A 24,875-nucleotide genomic window follows, 5' to 3' on the forward strand; every position below is an offset into this window, starting at 1 on the left:
GTCGAACCGGTTCCCGCGGATCAGCGGGGGACCGGGTTTTACTCCCGCTACTTTCTGGTCCCGAAAAAGACCGGGGACCTACGCCCTATACTGGACCTCAGGAAGCTCAACAAATTCCTGGTCCGGGAGAAGTTTCGAATGCTGTCTCTCCCGGTTCTATACCCTCTCTTGGAGGAAGGGGACTGGATGTGCTCCCTCGATCTGAAGGAGGCATATACTCATGTTCCGGTGCATCCTGCCTTCCGGAAATTCTTGAGGTTCCAGGTGGGGGACTTGCACCTTCAGTACAGGGTCCTGCCTTTTGGCCTAGCTTCGTCCCTTCGAGTCTTCACGAAGTGCATGGTCGTGGTCGCGGCGGCCCTGAGAAATCGGGGCCTTCAGGTTTTCCCCTACCTGGACGATTGGCTGATCAAAAGCACGACCAGGGAGGGGGTTATCTCAGCGACCCGACAGTCTATCGCCTTCCTTCAACGACTGGGGTTCGAGGTGAATTTCCCCAAGTCGCAGTTACAGCCGGCCCAGTCCCTTCAATTTATAGGCGCAGTGCTGGACACTGTGCGCCGACGTGCGTACCTCCCGCAGCCTCGCTTGGAGGCCTTGGTTCGGCTGGGGCGGTGGGTCTCGCAGCTGCAGGTGGTATCGGCCCAGCGCATGATGATGCTTCTGGGCCACATGGCATCGACGGTCCACGTCACCCCATTTGCCAGACTGCACCTGAGAATCTCTCAGTGGACCCTGGCCTCCCAGTGGCGTCAGGATTGCGATCCGGTGTCCCGTCTCATTACGGTCACTCCTTCTTTGAAACGGTCGCTCCGTTGGTGGACCGACTGTTCCAATCTTTCCGGGGGGTTGCTGTTTCTGGCCCCTCCCTTTCGCAAGGTCCTGACCACGGACTCTTCGGAGTATGCGTGGGGGGCCCATCTAGACGGGCTGCGGACCCAAGGTCTGTGGTCGTCGGAGGACCGTCGATGTCACATCAATGTGCTGGAACTTCGAGCCATTTACATGGCGGTTCGTGCGTTCGACCACCTTCTTCGCGATCAGGTAGTCCTAGTTCGCACGGACAACCAGGTAGCGATGTACTATGTCAACAAGCAAGGTGGGACGGGCTCTTGGCCCCTCTGCAGGGAGGCGCTTCGCCTTTGGGAGTGGGCAATCTCCCGAAACATCTTCCTACAGGCGGTCTATATTCAGGGAGACCAAAACTGCTTGGCAGACAAGCTCAGTCGGCTTCTTCAGCCGCACGAGTGGTCTCTCCACTCCAGAGTCCTGCGCGAGGTCTTCGACCGCTGGGGGACTCCGCAAGTGGACCTGTTTGCCTCCTCGGAGACTCGCAAACTGCCCCTATATTGTTCAAGGATGTACTCCCCGGACCGTCTGGAGGCGGATGCCTTCCTTCTGGACTGGGAGGGAAGGTTCCTGTATGCGTTTCCTCCTTTTCCCTTGATCATGAGAACGTTGGTACGTCTCAAGTCATCCACGGCCACGATGATTCTCATTGCGCCTCGGTGGCCTCGTCAGCATTGGTTCTCCCTGCTTCTTCAACTAAGTGTCAGGGAACCTCTGCTTCTGCCTGTGTTTCCCTCTCTGCTATCTCAGAGTCAGGATTCGCTGTTGCATCCCAATCTTCAGTCCTTACACCTGACTGCTTGGTTCCTTTCCCCTTCACTTCAATCCAGGTTTCTCAGTCAGTGAGGGAGGTTTTGGAAGCCTCACGCAAGGTCTCGACCAGGCTTTGTTATTCACAGAAGTGGACCAGATTTTCATCTTGGTGTTCCTCGCGTCATCTGACTCCTGATTCTGTCCCGGTGGCTTCGGTTTTAGACTACTTGTTACATTTGTCTAAATCAGGCCTGAAGACGACATCTGTCCGGGTACATCTCAGTGCCATTTCAGCTTTTCACCGGCACTTAGATGGTCGTGCTCTTTCGCTTCACCCTATGGTGCAACGGTTCATGAAGGGGCTAATCAATGTTTGTCCCCCTCTGAAGCCTCCTCCTGTTGTTTGGGATTTGAATGTTGTCCTGGCTCAACTGATGAAACCTCCCTTTGAGCCTATGGACGTATCCCTTCTCAAATTCCTTACTTGGAAGGTGGTTTTTCTGATTGCTCTCACATCGGCTCGAAGAGTTAGTGAGTTGCAAGCTTTGGTTGCGGATCCACCTTTCACGGTGTTCCATCATGACAAGGTGGTTTTGCGCACACATCCGAAATTTTTGCCAAAGATTGTATCGGATTTCCACTTGAATCAGTCCGTTATCCTTCCTGTGTTTTTTCCTAAGCCCCACTCCCATCCTGGCGAGACGGCGCTCCATTCTCTTGACTGTAAGAGGGCGTTGGCATTTTATCTCCAACGTACCAAGTCTCATCGGAAGGTTCCTCAATTGTTTTTGTCCTTTGATCCTAATCGTCTAGGACATCCGGTTTCCAAGCGCACCTTGTCCAACTGGTTGGCTGCTTGCATTTCTTTTTGCTACGCTCAGGCTGGTCTCCCGCTCTCGGGGCGTGTCACGGGGCATAAGGTCCGAGCGATGGCAGCTTCGGTTGCTTTCCTCCGATCTACTCCCATGGAGGACATTTGTAAAGCTGCCACTTGGTCTTCGGTTCATACGTTCACCTCCCACTATTGCCTGGACACTTTGTCCAGAAGCGATGGCCGGTTTGGCCAGTCGGTGTTACGTAATCTGTTTTCATAAATTGCCATCCTCCCACCTGCCCTTTTTTGGTTGGCTTGGAGGTCACCCACATGTGAGAATATCATGCCTGCTTGTCCTGGGATAAAGCACAGTTACTTACCGTAACAGGTGTTATCCAGGGACAGCAGGCATATATTCTCACAACCCACCCGCCTCCCCGGGGATGGCTTCTTTGCTAGTGATGGAACTGAGGACCACGAGGTGGAACGCGCCCTCTAGTGGGCGAGGAAGCAGACACATGCGTGGTGCAGTGTGCAAACTTGAAACTTCTAGCAAGTTTGCTTGAAAAGCTGTCCGCGCTGGGGCTCCGTAGATGACGTCACCCACATGTGAGAATATATGCCTGCTGTCCCTGGATAACACCTGTTACGGTAAGTAACTGTGCTTTATGAAGGTGCCTACTGGCGCCTAAGAATAAAATAGGTGTGGTTAATGACAAACGTATCCTTAGGCATTGTCAGGTGCCTCCTTAGTTATGATTCTTGTCACAGATGGCATCAGAAATGTAGGCCTTGAAAACCCTTGCCTACATTTCAGCCACCTATCTGTGATGTAGCTGCAATTCTATGGTGCTGCTTTTGTGGGCGGCTGCCAATCACGGTGCTGAAGAGCAAACAACAGTTTAGCAGCAATAAAGTTACTCTGACCTATGATGATTTTTTTTTTTCCAGGATCTAAATTCCCCTGTTTTCTCTGTGTTTCACTGTTCATTGGTGTTTGGATGGTGCCAGCATGTAGGAATGTACTTTTATAAAACACATGTTCACCATGCTTCTTTAGTCATAAGGTGCTTCTCCCCATCAAGAATTTAGAAAACCTCACAATTTCACTAATTTTTTATTTTGTCTTTTTTCCCCCCTTGTTTAAGCATATATGAGTATTTTAAAAAAACTCAAGGTAAATAATACATAAATGCTTCTTATGAATATAAAGAAATTTTGAGGGAGTAGAGCAACTCAAAAACTTAAAAACAGACTTGTGATAGTCTCTGATCTGTCCTACTCAAAAAAATTCCTTTTGCTGTATGGTTAAATAGTTTCTTTGGCCTCTTTGTCTTAGCTTGGTAGAAGTCGGTGAAAATGTCTGCAAATACTCAGATGACAGGTCCCTGCATTAATTACCAGTGCTGAATTTTACCCTGTCATTAGCTAGACCAGTGGTTCCCAACCCTGTCCTGGAGGACCACCAGGCCAATCGGGTTTTCGGGATAGCCCTAATGAATATGCATGGAGCAGATTTGCATGCCTGTCACTTCCATTATATGCAAATCTCTCTCATGCATATTCATTAGGTCTAGCCTGAAAACCCGACTGGCCTGGTATTCTTCCAGGACAGGGTTGGGAACCACTGAGCTAGACTACACTGTTGTAAATTCTCTTCAAGGCTGGCACTTTTGGTGCATGAGGGGGAAGGGAAAAGAGGGGGGGTTAAAGGGTCCTCATTCTGCAATTAAGCCTTGCAAATACTTTGTTATAATCAAAACCTCTAGGCCATAAAGCAGGGGTGTTTGGAAGGGACTGTCCCATAGAGTTAGAAGTTCTCTTTTGAACTTTTGACATTGGAATGCTGGGGTGGAGGGGTAGGGGGTTAGGGGGTCTTTTTGGTGAGGGGTTTGGATCCTTTAGGTCTTTGTGAAGGATTAACATGGAATACCTTACTGGTTCTGCTATTTGATTGTTTTGTTGTTGTGTTTTGTATGTAACTCATCGAAACTCTTAATTTAAAAACACACACACACTCACTGCCGCATTGGCCTTTGATGTGAGCGGCACAGTTAACCCATTCTGATTAAAACGACACAAGAAGCTCGGTCCAAGATTACATTAGAGATTTCTATTCCGCCATTACCTTGCAGTTCAAGGCAGATTACAAAAGAGAGAAAAAACGGTGGGTTACAATGGAAGAACATTTGTCCTTTCTAGAGAGGTAAAGAGTAAGTTATGTAGTTTCTGTGTGGCGGGAAGAGGGAGGGAGGAAGAAGGCTAAGTTTGAAGTTATGGCTGTTTCAGGAATTTCTTGAAGAGTATAGTTATTTCTTTTCTGAATGTCTTGTAGTCTGGTGTCATTATCAGTAGATTGGAGATTTGGTTATCTAGTTTAGCTGCTTGAGTGGCCAGGAGGCCATCGTATAGTTTTTTCTGTTTTACTTCTTTGATCGAGGGGTGTGTGTTTTTCTATGTCTGATTGAGGTGGTTTGGATGAGGCTGTTGTTCAGGTAGGTTAGGCTGTCTCCGTTTAAGGTTTTAAATAACATACAGTAGAATTTAAATAGTATTCTTTCTTGGATTGGTAGCCAATGTGAGTTGATGTATGCTTCTGTAATATGGTTGTGTTTTCTCAATGAGTAGATGAGTCTCAGAATTGTATTTTGGATTGTTTGTAGTTGTTTAGTCATTGTAGCAGGGCAAGGGAGGTAGAGGTTGTTGCAGTAATCTAGTAGATTTAGGATTAGGAATTGTACTATAAGCTGGAATTGTGTTTTTTCAAAGAATTTCTTAACTTGTCTTAGGTTTCTCATAACTGCAAAGGATTTTTGTATTGTTTTATTTATTTGCGGTTGCATGGTTCAGCATCGGTCTGTATTCATTCCTAGTAGTTTTATGGTAGTTTGAATGGGATAGTTGATTGTGTTAATTTTTATATTGGTTATGGTTGGGACTTTGTCGTTTTCGAGGAGGATGAATTTAGTTTTGTCTAGGAGGATGAATTTAGTTTTGTCTGTGTTGAGTTTCAGTTTGTGATCTTTCATCCAGGTTGCTACTGTTTCTAGTGTTCGGTGTAGTGTGTTTGTCATGGTGGTCTTTGGTTGATCAAAAGGTATGAGAATGGTAATGTCATCTGCATAACTGTAGGTGATGATGCCTAGATTATCCAGGTATGTTCCGAGAGATGCAGTGTATAGGTTGAAGAGCGTAGGGGATAGTGGGGATCCTTGTGGTACGCCGCAAGGGTTGGACCAAGGTTCAGATTTTTCTTTATCTGATTTTACTCTGTATGTCCTGGATTTTAGGAAGCCTTCAAACCAAGAGTATACTTTATCTGAGATGCCTATTGCATCCAAAATTTGCAGTAGGATGTTATGGTCTACCAGGTCAAATGCTGCGGTAAGGTCTAGTTTTATGAGAAGCATTTTTTTTCCTGTGCTGAGGTGTTGCCTGGCTGTGTCAATGAGGGAGCCTAGTAATGTCTGTGCTGAAATTGGATTTGAAGCCAGATTGCGTGGGGTGAAGTATATTATGGTCATCTAGATAGTTGGTGAGGTGTTTGGCTACTAGTCCTTCTGTCAGTTTGACACACAGAGGTATTGAGGCAATGGGTCTGTAGTTGGATGGTTGGTCTGTTGGTCTTTTTGGATTGGGGTGATGATGATTTCGCTGAGGTCAGTTGGGAAAAGGCCATCAGTGAGCATGGTTTGTATCTATTGCAGAAGTAGAGTACGGAATTTTGTGCTGGAGGTTGTAAGGAGATATGATGGGCAGTGGTTAAGGTCACAGGATGCGTGGCTGTACTTTTTGTAGAGTTTATTGAATTCAGACAATTGTATGTTGGGGAATTGAGACCATGGTTTTTTTTAAGTTTTTTATTCTTTATTCATTTTTAAACTTTCAACAAGCAAGTTATAATACAATCATATCCACTTTAATATCACTTTTTAATCATACATTTATTAAATCGTAATATAATTTATCCCTCCCTCCCTACCATATATCAGTATAGTTTCAGATAATTTGAAATTGAACCCTTCCACCCCCCCTATACTTCAATTAATAAAAGGGGAAGCTATAAATATATTAACTATAATCAATCTTTACAATAATTTGTTAATGGCTCCCAAACTTCAATAAATTTTTTATACCATCCCTGTTGAATAGCTAATATTTTTTCCATTTTAAAAATATGGCACAATGAATTCCACCAGAAATTATAACTTAATCTATCATAATTTTTCCAGTTTTTAGTAATTTATTGAATGGCAACTCCTGTCATGATAAGTAATAATTTAGTGTTTTTAGAGGATATTTGACTCTTTTTCCTCATTGATGTACCAAATAATATCGTGTCATATGAAAGCGCTACTGGATTTTCAAGTAAATTATTAATTTGACTCCAAATAGATTTCCAAAAATTATGTATTAGAGGACAAAAGACAATAAATGATCCTGTACCAGCTTCAAGATGACAGTGCCAACATTTATTAGACTTGGAGCAATCTAATTTTTGTAAACGCACCGGGGTCCAGAATGCTCTATGCAACACTAAATACCAAGTTTGTCTCATAGATACTGACACTGTACACCTCATCCTCCAAGACCAAATTCGTGGCCATTGAGACGCAGTAATTTGATGCTTAATCTCAATGCTCCAAATATCTCGGAAGACCATGTTCTGTCAGCTGTACTTTTTTGTAGAGTTTATTGAATTCATTTCAGACCATTGTATATTGGAGAATTGAGACCATGTTCTGTCAGAGAGTGAAGCTTTCTGGATATAAAGTTGTAAGATAAATGTTCTTTCTAAAACTATGTATTGAATAACAGTAAACATTGCTGATAGCTATAGGCTGTATTGGCCTCTTTAAGCTATAAGAAAAGTTAAGATAAGAGTGATTTTAAGAGAATATTGAAAAATTAACTAAAAATAGGAAATAAAAAAGAAGAAAAAATAATTAGCTCAAATCAATGGGGGGGGGTTGCCAATGACTGTATAATGGAGTAGTACAGCAAACTATGCGAGCTCCAAACAGGCTTTTTTCCCCAATGTCATGAAAATATTAATATTTTAATATATTAATATAATTGAATGAATTTCAAGTAATGTGTAAAAGTTTCAAATGATGTAATATTGTGTACTTGATGTAAGATGAAAAATGAATAAAGAATTTTGAAATAAATATGTATATATTGAATTTACTAAAATTTATGAGCTAAGACACCTTACAACCTGATAGTGGGGATTATATTTACAGATAGTATTAATTTGACCACTTGGTCAGATATATTTCATTTATCATAGAAATACTCATCCATAGGCTTGGGGAAAGTGATGGCGAGATTGGGGGTGAGGGCATTTTGAGTAGAGAGTTCAGTGTGGCAAAGAGACGGCAAGGGTTGGAGCTGAGAGAGTTAGTCATGATTGCAGTAGTCTTGTTTGGCAAGTGAAAGAGCAGACTGGAATGAGGTCAGTGCGCAATTTGAGCCAAAGATGTTCAGCAAATTTGGCACAAGAACATAAGTAGTAGATTTTAGAGGTCAGCCAGGACATGTCTAAGGTTAGTACAAGATGGGTTCCAAGAATGCTGATGCCATGTCAGAAGGCCATGAAGCTCCACTGCTGTCTGGAGAACTTGGAGATGCTCCATGAAGACAAAGTGAATTTGTTTCATCTTTTGGTGACAGGAGATGAGATTTGAGTCTATCACAGAGATCCTGAATCCAAAATAGAGTCGATGCAGTGGAAGCACAAGTCAACCCCACCCCAAAAAAGTTCAAAGACAGAAAAACCTGCAGGCAAAAGTCATGGCAACTGTCTTCTGGGATGATGAGGAACCATAACCAGGGATAATTTTGCCAACACAATGATCACTTTGTGGGAGTCAATCAAGAAGCAAAGATGAGGAATACTCGCAGCAGCATGTTGCTTCTTCACGACAATGCACCGGTGCACATGTCATGACAATCACAGGCTGCCATCCGAGAATGTGGGTTTCAGCAGCTGAACCATCCACCCTACAGTCCTGACCTGGCTCCCTTGGATTGTTTCCTGTTCTGAGTTTTGAAGAGAAATCTCTCTGTGGACATCATTAAGCTGTGACATCCGAGTTTGAAGGTTAAACAGAAGAATTCTTTTCAAAGGGGTTAAAGTCATTGCGGAAAACTGGATGGACAGAGCTTGACTATATTGAAAAATGGAACAAAATTTTTTTGAAAAATCTTTTCTTTCCTTGTGAGGTAGATAAATTATTGAATGCTCCTTATATTTATTACCTTCATCCAGAGCTATGATCCTGGCAGTGTGGGAGCCCCACATGTGAGAATGTAATGCCTACTTATCCTCAAAGAAAGCAAAGTTACTTACCTGTAGCAGGTGTTCTCTGATGACAGCAGGCATATATTCTCAGACCTTGCCCCCTCAGCCAACATTGGTTAGGAAGGCACTGGCACGTGCGCGGTATGGGAGCTACTTAAAGATTTAAAGTGACAGTGCACTTGGTAGTGTTCATATTGGATTCTATGAATGATGTCGTTCACATGCAAGAATATGTCTGCTGTCTTAGGAGAACACCTGCTACAGGTAAGTATGTATTTATTCAGATATTTTAGCCTATCTCAAAGGAGTTCAGAACAGGTTACAAATCATGTACTCAAGCATTTTCCCTATCTGTCCTGGTGGACTAACAGTCTGTCTAATGTACCTGGGGCAGTGGAGGATTAAGTGACTTGCTCACAAGGAGCAGTGCGGGATTTGAACCCATAACCTCAGGATGCTGAGGCTTTAGCTCTAACCACTACACCACACTCTCCTTCTTTGCTTTCCCTACTAACACTATAAGCTGAGGAGTACTTGTGCTTGAAAACAATCGCTGCAGGTTCTTCTCTCATAGACTCTAGCTTCTGCAGGCTACAAGTTTGATTAAAATGCTGCATCTTCATAATAGCCAACAGAGCTTGGAAATTCTTTAGAATTGCCCAAAAACTATCAAGTCAGAATACAATTTTAGATAATGAAAGACCATATATTATCTTCAAGCAAAATAGTCTTCACACACATGGACCTTGGTTAATGAAATCCGAGACTTAAATTCCTGCTAAACAAGGAGAGATGATGCAGGCTTTACAGTAGCTATGTTCTCACCCCAGCCTTTGGCTGATACCCCAGTCCAACAGCCTGACCAGTTAGCATTAATCTAGCTCCTCAGCAGGTTTGTGCAGGACATTGCTGCTTTTTTGCAAGGGATTCTATTACTACTTCGAACCCAACTCCCTTAAATCAGCCACAAGTAACTCAATCCCAGTTGGGTATTGTTCAACCTTCCCTTTCCCTCATTCCCCCTTGGGACAGTTGCTTGCATGACATCTGCCCATCAAAAGGAGCAACCTCACTCTCCCTTATGCTTGTTCTCATAGTTGGGAAACCATCCCAGTAGAAGAGAACACTCTTAGTCTACATAAGTCACCATTGTGTCAAGAAGCTTCTATCATTGAGAACAGCAGGCAGATGGGTATTCATATCCAAAATTTTTTTGCAGTAGATCTCCAAAACCTTTTTCATCAACTTGTATTCCAAGCAACAAACAAGGTCTTTCAGTCTATTCTACAATCCTGTGGCACACCTAAAGAAAATATTGCATTATCAGGATATCATATTCCTTGGGATCTTCAACTTTTGTTATAGACTACTACTTTTTCGAGTTTATCGAGACCTTTCACGCTCAGCGCTTGAAAAGTTTGCTTTATATTTTGTTCCTCCTGAGTTTTCAGTTCTACTCCGTATAAGTGCATATACAAGTTTGGAGTTTGTATTTCCAGCATAATAGCTCCATCTAGTGGACCAACTCCCACACCCCTGAGGCAGGCTTCCGATTGGAGGCCGAAACACGGGTCGAGTCACCAAAGGCAAAGGACTCTGTATTCATAGTATTTATACATGCATTTATTTTGACTTAAGTTTATATGAATAAAATCTGTTGGTTTGATGTGTTTTATCCCGCTCCCAACTTTTTTCTCCCTTTGCTTGATTCCACGTGGGGTTGGTTCTTCTAGTTTTTATGATGAAGACCACCAAGCATTTATGATCTTTCCTCTGAACCAACTCCATCCTGTTTATATCTTTTTGAAGGTTCAGTCTCCAGAATTGCACCAGAATCGTATACAGTGGCATCAATACCTCCTTTTTCCTACTGGCCATACCTCTCCCTATGCAACCTAGCATCCTTCTAGCTTTCACCATCGCCTTTTCAACCTGTTTGGCCACCTTAAGATCATCATGTACTATCACACCCAAGTCCCGCTCCTTTTTTGAGCACTAAAGTTCTTCATTTCCTTGGGTTTTAGTAGCCCAAATGCATGACCTTTCATTTCTTAGCATTAACTCTCAGACCATTTTTCCGGCTTTGCTAGTCAGGTTTACAGCTGCCTGAGCACATCGGCCCTCATCAACTCTGGGCTAAGGCAGCTTCTATTACTTATTCTAAGTAATAGAAGCCATCAGGCAGCCATCAGGCAGCCACTTGGACTTCTACATTCACCTTTTTAAAGCACTGTCTAGATTAGTCTGTAGCCCAAAACATGGCATTTGGTCAAGCTATTTTACACAATATATTCATTAATATCCTTTCTTTGTCACATCCCATTCATTCTGTGGGCTTCATTATCATAGAAAAACACATTGACTCTTAGCTTTGGATTCATCAGAAAGTGTGCCTGCATTTGCCTGCTTGCTTATGGAGAAAGCAGAGTTGCTTATCTGTAGCAGGAGTTCTCTGTAGAGAGCAAGGAAATTCAGCCATACATTTTCTCCCTATTAAAAACACACACAGACAGACAAACAAATCCTAAGAGGCGTAACCAGCAGTCCATTTGGAGGGAGGTCATGTATTTCCTATCTTCTTCCTCCCTCTAGTGGTCCTCCAGTCCTGGACATGGCTAGCTCTGCTGGGGCCTTTCCTCTGTTGCATCCTGCCTCCTGTGATGTAACTTCTGTGGGCAAATATGATGGGGGAAAGGCTCTAACAGGACCATCTGCAGGCAGTCCGTTTCACTGCCTCTACTGGTCTTATACCATAACTGGAGGATTGACTGCTGGGGGTTGGGGGAAGCAGAGAGAGAAGTTGGATCTGCACAGTGAAGTAAGGGGAGGAGCTGCTATTTTGGAGGGGTCCTGAGCCCAAAGATGGGGTACCCAGCCCTCCCAAGGCTCCCCTGTGGTTATGCTCTGAATCACCTTAAGCTTCTGAGGGCTATTTGGTACTCTCCGTGTAGACTCACTGAAACAAGAGGGGAAATATGAAACATTCAATCTGGAAGAGGGCTTCAGAAGTTCAGGCACCCTGGCTACATGAGATGTCAGCAGAAATTAAGATGCATTTCTTTGCTATTTATGGAAAATTCTTGTTATAAATAAATAACTTCACTTTTTCCCCTTATAAAATAGCCACACTTTTGAAAACATTTTAGGCAGTTTACATGGTATGCATCATGAACAAATCCAGCTCTTAATCAAAAAGCATGGAACAATTTTAACAGGAAAATCCCAGAGCAACTTTGTTACATATACTTTTGAAATTATAGTTTTTGTCTGTATTGTTGGTTGTATTTTTTTCTTTTTTATGGGGGGGGAGGTAACGACAGGGTATCTTGCTGCACCTTTTGGGTTTCAGATCAGTTGGAACCTTTGCTTACTTACAATTGCTTAGGGACTGCCCACCATTTTAAACCCCTGTTTTTAGCTAGGCCATTCATTATAGTGATGATCATATAGTGGGGGCTGTGGCTTTTTCTGGAGCATAGTACGCATGCAACCATATCTGACAATTAGATGTTGCTGTTCCTCCCCTTGGGCCATGAACACTGTCTTCACAGCATCCATGGCTCTGTATGGCAAAATAATCAGAGTCTAGGCTTGCAACTCTTCCTGGAAAAGTACAACACTGCCACATTTTGAGAAGACTCAGAGTCAGTATTTATTTATGGCTTCATAATCCAAACCTTGTTCTCTCTGATGGAATTGTCTGATGTTTTTGTTTTACAGATGCATAATGAATTTACTATTACCCATGTAATAGTGCCAAAGCAGTCTGCTGGACCAGACTACTGTGATATGGAGAATGTGGAAGAATTATTCAGTGTTCAAGATCAACATGATCTCCTCACACTAGGCTGGATCCATGTATGTACTGATATTTCTTCAACAGTAATAGACATGTTCTCATCCTCGGAGCTTTTCATAGAAAGTCTGGTTAAAATTATCTAAGCTTTATTAGTGACCCAGTGTAATTACCACAATTTTCTTCTTTAAAGTGTATATATCTGGTCATACTACAGTTAAGCAAAACCATCCTAAAATAGTCAAAAGGCTGGCTATCTGTATTAAATCTAATGTTATATACAACTACTCCTATGGCACTAATATTCACTATTATCCCAGGACAAGCAGGCAGCATATTCTCACATATGGGTGATGTCAACCATGGAGCCCCGATGCAGACAACTTCACAAGCAGACTTCCTTGAACTTTTAGAAAGTTTGCGACTGCTGCAACACGCATGTGTGAGTGCCTTCCCTCAGTTCTAAGTTTTCCGCGGAGCTGAGAAGCCCTTGTTTCAAGGCTCTGTGCGAAAGTTAGTTCTACTCGTGCCTTCTCTCACTGCAGCTCGTCTATTATATTTATAGAGCCGCTGTGTTGCGCGTGTTAAAAAAAAAGAGTGTTTGTTTAAATTTTTTCAATTGTATCACGGCGGATCCTGGTTCATGGCCTCAGCCTGCGGGCTTCGATTTCACTGTGGCCATGTTTCATTCCATGTCCCAGCCGGTCACAGGATATAAGAAGTGTAGCCGGTGTCAACGTGCGATCTCCATCACTGACCCATATAAGTAGTGTGCGTAGTGTTTAGGACCTGACCATCGTCTGGAGTCATGTACCCACTGTGCTACACTTCAAAATTGGGCCCTTAAACGTTGTCGAGTTCAGATTGAAAAAGTCTTTGGGGGAATGGATCTTTCTTCAACAAAAGCCTCGACCCCGATTCCATTGAAGTGTTCTGTGGGGCCCAAAGCTTCAACCTCGACCTCGCTAAAACCTTCCTCGATGGGGAAGTCCTCATCCTCGGGGAAGTCAGCTAAATCCTCTCCGGAGTGGCTGTTATCCTTAGTGTCTCCATCAGATAAGCTATCCAAGCCAACCCCTCAGGAGTTGCAGGCTATTTCAACAGCGACACTGGTGGACCCGGTCACTTAGAGATTTCCTAGGAAGCGTGTCTCAAAATCGAGGCAACACTCTTCCTTGAGGTCATCTTCTTTGGAGTCCATAGCCACACCAAATGGCTCCAGTGCCATTTGGTCTCGGTGCCGGCTTTGCAGAATATGTTGGAGATTATTCTGCATCAGGAGTTTGGTAACATGCTTGCCAAATTTACTCCTGCCTCGACCCTGCTTGCTGCAGTCCAGCCTGAGCACTCAGCAGTAATACAAGGAGTCAAGTCCTCGAAAGTGCCTCGAGTTCAACCTGATCACTCTATTCAAGGAGTCGAGTCCTTATGTTGGAGATTATTCTGCATCAGGAGTTTGGTAACATGCTTGCCAAATTTACTCCTGCCTCGACCCTGCTTGCTGCAGTCCAGCCTGAGCACTCAGCAGTAATACAAGGAGTCAAGTCCTCGAAAGTGCCTCGAGTTCAACCTAATCACTCTATTCAAGGAGTCGAGTCCTTGAGAGTGCCTCAAGATAAACCTACACACTCTATACAAGGAGTCGAGTCCTTAAGAGTGCCTTGAGATCAATCTACACACACTATTCAAGGAGTTGAGTCCTTGAGAGTGCCTCGACATACTTCTGCACAAGGAACTGAGTCCTTATCAGTGTCTCGACTTAGATCTCCAACTTCCAGTCCTACCTCTACACATAAGGCATTGCCTTCTTCGAGGACTCCTTGACATTCCTTATTGAGGCTGGATTCAAAATCATTACCTTGTTCTCTGAGGCACAGTTCACCTCCACACCATCTGTCGAGACATTCATTGAGGCCCAGGTCCTCTTCTTGAGACAGACCTCGTTTATCGAGGCATCGAGACTCCTCGAGACAACCAACTTCCTTGTCGAGGAAACCAACTTCCTTGTCGAGGAAACCACAGCATTCTCCTGCGAGGTTTTCTTCACCAGCTGGTTCTTCTAAACGAAAACATTGCTTCTCCGGCTTATTCCAGATGTGGTCTTTCCTCTGCTTCTTTGTCTTTGAATTCAGATCTGCGGTATCAATATTCAAGAGAGGCTTCACCTTCTTTCTCTGCTATGAGAGGTACTTTGAGGAGCTCTCGTTCACTTTCACCTCAACATGGCCACCCCTCTTCTGATCCGGTGTCCTTTACAAAGTTTCTATGTCAGATGAGTAAAGATCTTTGGAGTAAAGACTTTGGAGTCTGATTCAAAATACTCTAAGGAGTATTTGGAAGAACTGGGTATGCCTAATCCTCCTAGGGATTTCTTAAAATTACCCATGAATGGTATTCTTTCTCAAACTTTTAAATGGAATCTTGATACACCATCTTCCATTCCTGCTGTGCCAGCAAAACTGGGATCTTGATATAAGATGGTCCACTGTAAAGGATTTGAGAAGTCTCAACTATCCCATCAATCTCTGCTTGTGGAGTCATCTTTAAAAAGAACCAATCCGGCCAAGGTCTATGCCACAGTCCCACCTGGCCGAGAGGGCAGGACCATAGACATCAAGATTCAGGACCATCAAAATTCTATGATGATAAATAGGATTTTAAACTACAATTTTGTCTTTACATCATATCTCAAGCATTAGGTCAACACTATGCCTACTTTCTTCAAGTATCTTCCCGAACATCGCCTACCAGAGTTCCAGCATATGCATTCCACTCTAGGTCAACTTCGCATGCATATGGTTCAGGCTGCATATGATGCTTTTGAGATGTCCTCCAAGGTCACTGCGTTCTCGGTGGTGATGCGTCATCTAGCCTGGCTCTGCACCGTATATATGGATCCAAATTTGCAGGATCGACTGGCCAACATCCCATGTCAAGGAAATGAGCTGTTTGATGACTTGATTGAGACAGCTACAAAACGCTTGTCTGAGCATGAGAAATCGTTTGCCTCTATGGTTCAGCCGAAGCTTTCTACTGCTAAGAGTTACAGACCTCCATTTTATCAGAAGTGTTATCCTCAGAAGGCAGCACCTTATTCAAGGCCGCCTCCTAAGAAACAGCAGCAGCAACAACAATGGCAGCATAAGCCTCAGACTCCTGCTGCGCCCAAGTCTACTCAGCCTTTTTGACCATTTAACACAGGGCTGCCCAAGTCCGGTCCTCGAGATCTACTGGCAGGCCAGGTTTCCACAATGAATATGCATGAGAGAGAATTGCCTTCTTGGTATGCAAATCTCTCTCTCATGCATATTCATTGTGGATATCCTGAAAACCTGGTCTGCCAGTAGATCTCGAGGACCGAACTTGGGCAGCCCTGATCTAACACAAAGCATAACTTCAATCGTTCTGCCTCTGTCTTCTCCTCTTCCCATCGGAGGTCTTCATCATTTTTATCATCGATGGGAACTAATTGCATCCGATCTCTGGATCCTCACAATCATCAGGGAAGGTTACTCTCTTCACTTCCTTCAGGTTTCACCAGATCTTCCCCCAAGAGTATCCTTCCAATCCGTCACAGACCATACTTCTTCTTCAGGAAGCTCAAGCTCTGCTTTGTCTCCGTGCCATTGAGGCAGTTCCTCTGGAACAGCAGAGCACAGGGTTTTACTCCCGTAACTTCCTTGTCCCAAAGAAGACGGGGGATCTGCGACATATCTTGGATCTCAGAGCTCTCAACAAATTTCTTGTCAGAAATATTTTGGATGCTGTCTCTAGCATCCTTGTATCCCCTTCTGGATCACAATGATTGGTTATGCTCTCTGGATCTCAAAGAGGCTTAAACTCGCATTCCCATTCATCCAGCTTCTCGCAAGTTTCTCAGATTTTGAGTGGGAAATCATCATTTTCAATACAGAGTGCTGCCTTTTGGCCTGGCATCATATCCCAGACTTTTCACCAAGTGCCTAGTAGGTGGTAGCAGTAGCTCTGCGCAGCCATGGTATTCAGGTTTTCCCTTACTTGGACGATTGGCTCAACATCTCAGGGGGTTATTGTAGCGACTCAATGGACTATTTGGTTCCTCCAACATTTGGGGTTCGAAATAAACTTTCCAAAATCCCAGCTACAGCCCTCTCAAAACCTACAGTTCATTGGAGCTGTACTGGACACTGTACAACTCAGGGTATTCCTTCCTCAACAGCATTAGGATGCTCTTATTCAGCTTTGTCTCAAGGTGTCGTCCCTCACTTCACTCTCAGCGAGACACATGATGGTTATCCTAGTTCACATGGCCTCTATAGTTCACTTGACTTTTTTTGCCAAACTTCACCTCAGAATTCCTCAGTGGACCCTGGCATCTCAGTGGGCGCAGGCTTCCGATCCACTCGGAAGTGACTCCTTTGTTGAGACAGTCTCTCCACTGGTGGATGCTCTCTTCCAATCTATCCAGAGGTTTACTTTTCCAAACGCCCCCTCATCAGAAGGTCTTCACGACAGATTCCTCTACCTATGCTTGAGGGGCTCATCTTGATGGTCTCCTTACTCAAGGGCATTGGTCCAGATCGTTGGAGTCACATAAATCTGTTGGAACTCAAAGCAATTTTCCATGCTCTCAAAGCTTTTCAACATCTTCATGATCAGGTAGTCCTTATTCGTACAGACAATCAAGTAGCCATGTACTGTGTCAACAAGCAGGGAGGAACAGGATCTCTCCCCCTTTGCAAGGAAGTTCAGAAGGTTTGGAATTGGGCAATTCTTCACAACATCTTTCTGAAAGCTGTCTACATTCAAGGAGAGAAAAACTTCCTGGCGGACAAATTGAGTCATCTTCTACAACATCACGAATGGACACTCAATTCATCGCCTCTCCATCACATTTTTTCTCAGTGGGGAACCCATCAAATAGATCTCTTTGCATCTCCCCACAGCAACAAGCTGTCTCAGTTTTGCTCCAGGATCTACTCTCCTCACTGCCTAGAGGTAGATGCTTTTCTCCTGGAATGGATGAACAAATTCCTGCATTTCCTCATTCTCAAAACACTCGTCAAACTCAAACATGAACATGCTATCATGATTATCATTGCTCCTCGGTGGCCCAGACAACCTTGGTTCTCCCTTCTACTTCAACTCAGCAGCAGGGAGCCACTACTTCTACCAGTTTTTCCATTTCTGTTTACACAGAGTCAGGGTTCTCTATTTCATCTCAACCTGCAGTCTCTGCACCTGACAGCATGGTACCTTTCAACGTAACTGCCGATCTACAGTTTTCTCAATCTGTTAAGGACATTTTAGAGGCTTCCAGGAAGCCTACTACTAGACAATGCTACAACCAGAAATGGACTAGGTTTTCTGCTTGGTGCGCTCTTCATCACAAGGAGCTTAGTCTACCTCCTTGTCTGTTTTGTCTAAATTGATTTTAAACCCTGACACTATAGCATAATCTTCAAAAATCTGCCTCAAACGAGGTCTACTGCCTTGTCTTTAGTTCTGGATTTCCTGTTTCATTTATCTCAATCAGGCCTCAAATCAACATCCATTCAAGTCCATCTCACTGCAATTGCTGCTTTTCATCAGCTGTTGGAGGGGAAACCTTTATCTGCTCAACCTGTGGTTTCCAGATTTATGAAAGGACTTTTTAATGTCAAACCGCCTCCAGTAATTTGGGATCTCAATGTGGTTATTGCTAAGTTGATGAAGCCTCCATTTGAACCAATGTCTTTGTCTCATCTGAAATTTCTCACTTGGAAAGTGGTCTTCCTCATTACACTCACCTCTGTTCGCAGAGTCAGTGAGCTACAAGCTTTAGTAGCAGACCTACCTTTCACAGTATTCCATCACAACAAAGTGGTCCTCCGTACTCATCCTAAATTCCTTCTAAAAGTTGTTTCAGAATTTCATCTCAATCAATCCATTGTACTTCCAGTGTTTTTTTCCAAAGCCTCATTCTCACCCAGGAGAAACAGCTCTTCATACTCTAGACTACAAGCGTGCTTTGGCTTTCTACTTACAAAGGACTAAGCTGCAGAGATCTTCTCCTCAACTTTTGTCTCCTTCGATCCAAACAAGTTGGGACATCAAGTTTCCAAGAGAACCATCTCCAACTAGTTGGCTGCTTGCATCTTTTTCTGCTATGCTGAGGCTGGACTGCATCTAGAAAGTTGAGTCACAGCCCATAAAGTTAGAGCCATGAGACATCTGTAGCTTTCCTTAGATCCACTCCTATTGAGGAAATCTGTAAAGCTGCCACTTGGTCCTCGGTTCATACCTTCACCTCTCATTATTGGCTGGATTCTTTTTCCAGACGGGATGGCCACTTTGGCCAGGCAGTATTACAAAATTTATTCTCCTGAATTGCCAGTACTCCCATTATCCCATTCTGGTTAGCTTGGAGGTCACCCATATGTGAGAATATGCTGCCTGCTTGTCCTGGGATAAAGCACAGTTACTTACCATAACAGGTATTATCCAGGGACAGCAGGCAGATATTCTCACAACCCATCCACCTCCCCTGGTTGGCTTCTTAGCTAGCTCTTTGAACTGAGGAGACGCTGAGGAGATGCACGCACTACATCGGGTGGGAAGGCACTCACGCATGTTAAAAGCTAAAAGTTCTTCAACCAAGTCTGCTTGTGAAGCTGTCCACATCGGGGCTCCGTGGTTGACGTCACCCATATGTGAGAATATCTGCCTGCTGTACCTGGATAACACCTATTACGGTAAGTAACTGTGCTAAATGGCACTAATATTCAGCTACCCCTATGGCACTACAATGGATTAATTAGAACTTTGTAAGTGGACTTTTGCCTTGAACATGAAGAAGCTTTATCTACTGAGCAGGTTTCAACCTTCTGAGCCTAGGAAAGGGATCCTAAGAAGATCCCAGAAAAGATAGCCTATCTTCTGTGTAGTATATGTGAAGGTGTTCCCAGTGATGCAGAATTGGGCGGGTGGGGGGCAAGATCAGTATTTGTGTATCATAAGATATGCACACATGCGCTAATTATCTACAAGAGCTTATACGCACAAATTTTTGTCTCAGAGCAGCTGTGACTGTGTGCAAGTTTCCAGTGTGCTGTTTTATAAAGGTGCCTTTTATATTATTACTCTGTAGATTGAATGCTGAGCAAGCCTGAGTTCTTTGTTGTACAGTAGTTTAAAAAGTGAGAATCAACTTGATCTCCAGGAGAATGGTCACGTCTGTTTGCTGAACTGTGCTGTTGTCCTACTTTTGATTATGTGTTCATACTATAGAAATTTTCCCATTGTTTTTGCAGACACACCCCACACAGACTGCGTTCTTATCCAGTGTTGATCTTCACACACATTGCTCATATCAACTAATGCTGCCAGAAGCCATTGCTATTGTGTGTTCACCAAAACATAATGAGTAAGTTACTGCCTTTTACATATTCTTCCTCTCTCAGACCTATCTTTTGTATCTAGATCCCCTTAAAAATGGTAGGGCATTTCTTAGTGTGAACTGATTTATTATATTTATTACTATATTTTCTTATTACTTATATACCACTTATATCCTAAGTGGTTTACATTCAGGTACTTTATCATATTTATTATTTAACTTCTATTTTATCTATTTAGAGAATTGACAGTATAATCATAATTTAATTTTTTCCAGTTTTAAACCAATTGTGTACATGCTAGTTGTAAATTAAAATGTGGAGATCATGTAACCAAAAGGAATATACAATATGTGCAACTAGTTAGAAACCAGTTTTCAGGTATGCTGAAGAGAAAGCAAATTGCAGAGTACTTACAGTAAGTACATTACATTAGAGATTTCTATTCCGCCATTGCCTTACGGTTCAAGGCGGATTACAAAAGAATTACAAAAAACGTATTACAAGAAGAAGATATTTGGTAATTTCTAGAGGAGATAAAGAGTAGATGAGGTTGCTTTGGGGAATCGGGAAGGTATTGGGAAGTGGGAAGGAGCTAGCAGTATTAAGTCGTTTGCAGGAATTTCTTGTTTAGCAAATAAAAAAAGTTTTTATGATTTGCGGAAGAATTGGAAAGGACTAGGGCATCTCAAAGTTAAAGGGAGTTCATTCCATAATTGACAAAACTTAAAAGCCAAAGAAAGGCTAAAGTTCTTGACTCCTTTAATTCCTTTCCTGGAAGGAAAGGAAAGTTTAAATTGTTGAATGCCTCTGCCTAGGGACTTACAGTTAATGTGTGGTAAGCTACTGTGTTGTTTAAATGGTAGATAAAGTGATGTAGGTAACACCCCCTGAATAGGAGTGGTTAACTGAATTGCGTTGTCTTCAGTTAACCATCGCTAAAAAATCTTCCTGTATTAGCTGAATGGGAAATTGCTGGGATCACCCCAATAGCATACACAGAGGTTTTTGCAGTTATCTCATGCCAACTACAAAACTTTAGCACACTTTAGTAAATAAAGACTGAAGTCTTTAAATCTCTAATTGTCGCCATTATTTGTCTGCACTTTCCAGGACTGGGATATTCAGACTTACTAATGCTGGGATGCTTGAAGTTTCTGCTTGCAAGAAAAAGGGATTTCATCCACACAGCAAGGATCCCAAGCAATTTAATGTAAGCACAGAAAGGGTATGTTATTCTAGAGACAGAAGGGGAAGCTAATTTTTTAAAATTTCTATTACATCTGAATTTTTCTATTTTCTAAATATTAAGGGAACACTATACAGTTTGTATGGTCATTACAGTTTCTTAGATTTATTTAAGCTTTCCCTTGGGGTAGAAATGGAAAAGAAAATGACCATGTATTTCAAATCTACATGATACTTTGTGTTGGCTTGGTTGCACTCTTTGCTATACATGTATCTTTATTCAGATGGTATTACTAAATCCTGAGTGTGTTTTGCATTTCGTGTCATGCAGCAAGAAAGGAAAACAGATTTTCAGATAAGATAAAATGCCATAAAATTGTGTTCAATGAGTACATAAGCAAAATCATTTATATATATATATATATATATATATATATAAATTTAGTATATACACTTTGTTTCATAATTGTTGGGAAATAAAAATACCTTAGATAATTGAAAGAAAGCATGACCCTAGAGTACTGTGAATAATGAAGAAGCAAGGTGTAGAAAATTATGATGCTGGTTGAAGAACAAATCAATCAGTATTGGAGGGAAGTATGCTTTGGCAAGGCAGGACTTTTATGCCTAATTGTTCTTGTAATACCTGGATGCAGGCATCTTCATATCGAAACATGGCTGTGCTGGATCATTTCATTTATGCCACTAGAAACTGGACAAAATAAAATATATTTATTTATCTATTTAAAAATTTTGGCCTACAAGTGTATTCATTCTGTAGTATATTAGTTGTGTTGATAAAAATTTATAAACAAAGCCCTGCCAGCAGAACATCTCTTTCTCTAGTTCAGCAGCCAGAACTTTGATTTATAAAATGACAATTGTACAGAATATTGTTTCTTTTTATACTTTACGAAAATAAATTCAGTATAAAATTAGTCAAGGCTTGTGTGGATGGGATTGGATGGTTTGCGGGGACGGGACGGGGACCGAGCTCACAGGGATGAGCTCACAGGGACGGGACAGGGCGGAGACGGGGACAAATTTTTTCCCTGTGTCATTCTCTAATATAGCTTCTGCCCTCTAACCCAGCCCGCTAATTAACCGTTCCCCTTAACTATATTCATGACATCCTGTTTGTCTGTCTTGCCTGTTTAGATTGTAAGCTCTTTCGAGCAGGGACTTTTTTTTACTCATTGTGACTCTGTGCAGCACTGCGTGCGTCTGGTAGCGCTATAGAAATAATTAATAGTAGTCGTAATAGTCCTGAATCAGTGGAAGACGATTTGCAAACTGGAAGGCCATCAATGTCAATTGATGATGATCATGTTGATCAAGTGAGGGTTCTTGTACAATCGGTGATTAACCCTACTCCTCTGCCCTCTAACCCAGCCCGCTGATTAATCGTTCCCCTTAACTGTATTCATGACATCCTGTTTGTCTGTCTTGCCTGTTTAGATTGTAAGCTCTTTCGAGCAGGGACTGTTTTTTACTCATTGTGACTCTGTGCAGCCCTGCGTGCATCTGGTAGTGCTATAGAAATAATTAATAGTAGTCGTAATAGTCATGAATCAGTGGAAGACGATTCGCAAACTGGAAGACCATCAATGTCAACTGATGATGATCATGTTGATCAAGTGAGGGCTCTTGTACAATCGGTGATTAACTGTTAGAGAATTGGCAGAGGAATGCAACATCTCCATTGGTTCATGCCACAACAGAGAAGTTAGGGATGCTGCGTTGCATCAAAGTTTGTTCCATGGCTGATGACCGATGACCAGAAGAACAACCACAAAAAAATGCGATGACCGTTCTTCCCCAGCCACCTTACTCTCCTGACTTGGCCCCTGCTGACTACTTCTTGTTTCCTAAACTTAAATCTACACTGAAAGGAAAGTGATTCAACATCATTGAAGACAAAGCAAAATTTGACTCAGCAACTTTTGGCAAGTCCTGAAGAAGCGTTTAAGAACTGTTTCCAGAAATGGAAATGACGTTGGGAAAAGTATATATGTAGGGAAGGGGAGTATTTTGAAGGGGACCCAATGGAATAAGTTGTAAGATTGTTTTGAACAGACCTCATAAGCTTAAATGACTAGAAGAAAAAATAGGCACATGTTGAGCAATAGCATGCACTATTACATGCTCAGTAGGCACCCATTGTTTCCATAGGCATCTGTTGAAAATTAAAGCACTCATTGTTAAATAAGGCACATTACCAAGCAGTAGTACACACTATTTACAAAACTGCACAAGAACAAAAATTTAAGAAAAAAATTTAAAATTTGCAAATGTCATGGGAAACAACTTTTTTGGGGGCTGCATACCTCCTGGGATTTGTAAGTTCCATGCTCTCAGTAATATGAATTAGTACTACTCAATGTATAGATTAGATGCTGTGATGAATTGTCTATACTGTATCATAGATACTGGACTAGATGGCTGTTCTTATGTATTTAACTGTCGACGGGCTGTATGGCAAGCAATCAATTAAAGTCCCAATAAGTCTCTCTTGCCATATAAAATCAAGTTTGCAAAGAACTAGTCAAGAATATTTGAACACTGGGGATTTCTCAGAACGCTACTCTGATGAGCTTCTATCAGCGTAGCAGCACTCCTCACTGATTCACCCTGTGTATATCAAGACTATTGCAACTCTTTATTTTATATTAAATATAAATAAAGTTTCTTATCTGTTCCATACTTATATAATATACTTCTTTTTTTCTAATTCATTATGTCTCCCAATCTCTTCATATTTTCAAATTCATTATTGTTTTTTAACTTATCATTTTTAACTTATCAGTCTATGACTTTCAATGATAGACTTTCATTGATAAACTTAGCTTTCATTCAGCTGTGTAGTTGCACTGCTCCCCACCAACGCGTTTCAACTCTTCTTCATGATGGGGATAATGCTGCAACTGAATCAAACAACAACCACATTTCATCACCTTACACTCTCAAAAGTATCTATCAAAAGTGTCTATTCTCTTTCCATAAGCTTTTCAAACATACCATACCAACATTTTAAGCTCCACCGCTCTACTTATCCAGCGACCATTCAGACAACTAAATATGGCTGCGGCATTCTTTGCAATCTTATTATACACCCCCCTGACATCAAAATTCTTAGAACCAATCAGGGAAGAATCTTATTGTTCTTATGTATGTCATGTATTTTTACTGTAGTAATCTGCTTTGTACCATTGATCATTAGAAAAGGTGGAACACAAGTTCTTCAGTTAAGATAGCAGAAACCAATTAACATAAAAACTAAGATCTCCATGGAAAACCCTGTCTGTTTCCTCACAGCGCGTCTACCCTAGTGCACGTATGCACAGTGCCATTTTCAAGCCAGACTCTTGATAAAGGCACAGATGCCGAAACACTGCCAATGTCGAGTCTATTGAGCCATTGCAGCATATTCATCAATGAAGTGGTTATTTTGAACAATACACCCTTGGCGGATCTATTGACATCCTGCCCTCACGACTACTCCCTCGTTGTGTGTTTCCGTCCCATCGTCGAGGCCTGTCCTTGGCTTCCAATTTAATTATGTAGCAGCATAATAAAAGAGAACAAGATGTGGGTTGGACTCTGGGGAAACATTTCCAAATGCTATATGAAACATTATCTTATGCCTTTCCGGGGAAAAAGACTAATAAATAATGACAGATTTGTGGTACTTTATAGACTTACCAAATCATCGAGGTATGAGCTTTCAAAAGCACGAGTCATCTCGGGTGTCACCAGTAGCATAACCGAAGCAACATAGATTTGGATTATTATGCGCTGCTATCCTGAAATGGA

The 24,875-nt window shown here is 42.3% G+C and overlaps 1 protein-coding gene across 9 annotated transcripts in view; it reads left to right on the top strand.

Annotated features, from left to right (window-relative positions):
* The window catches only part of STAMBPL1 (STAM binding protein like 1), a 93,944-nt gene that overhangs the window by 68,211 nt on the left and 858 nt on the right, over positions 1-24,875 (top strand). For 8 of the 9 annotated variants that reach the window (XM_033940220.1, XM_033940215.1, XM_033940214.1 and 5 more), the window contains exons 8-10: positions 12,444-12,581; positions 19,791-19,903; positions 20,988-21,102. In XM_033940220.1, coding sequence (XP_033796111.1) covers positions 12,444-12,581; positions 19,791-19,903; positions 20,988-21,102 — 366 coding nt within the window. The remainder of the gene's footprint in view (positions 1-12,443; positions 12,582-19,790; positions 19,904-20,987; positions 21,103-24,875) is intronic. The other variant, XM_033940213.1, reaches the window with a different exon arrangement.

Source organism: Geotrypetes seraphini, chromosome 4, assembly GCF_902459505.1.
Source record: "Geotrypetes seraphini chromosome 4, aGeoSer1.1, whole genome shotgun sequence".
NCBI classification, from domain to species: domain Eukaryota; kingdom Metazoa; phylum Chordata; class Amphibia; order Gymnophiona; family Dermophiidae; genus Geotrypetes; species Geotrypetes seraphini.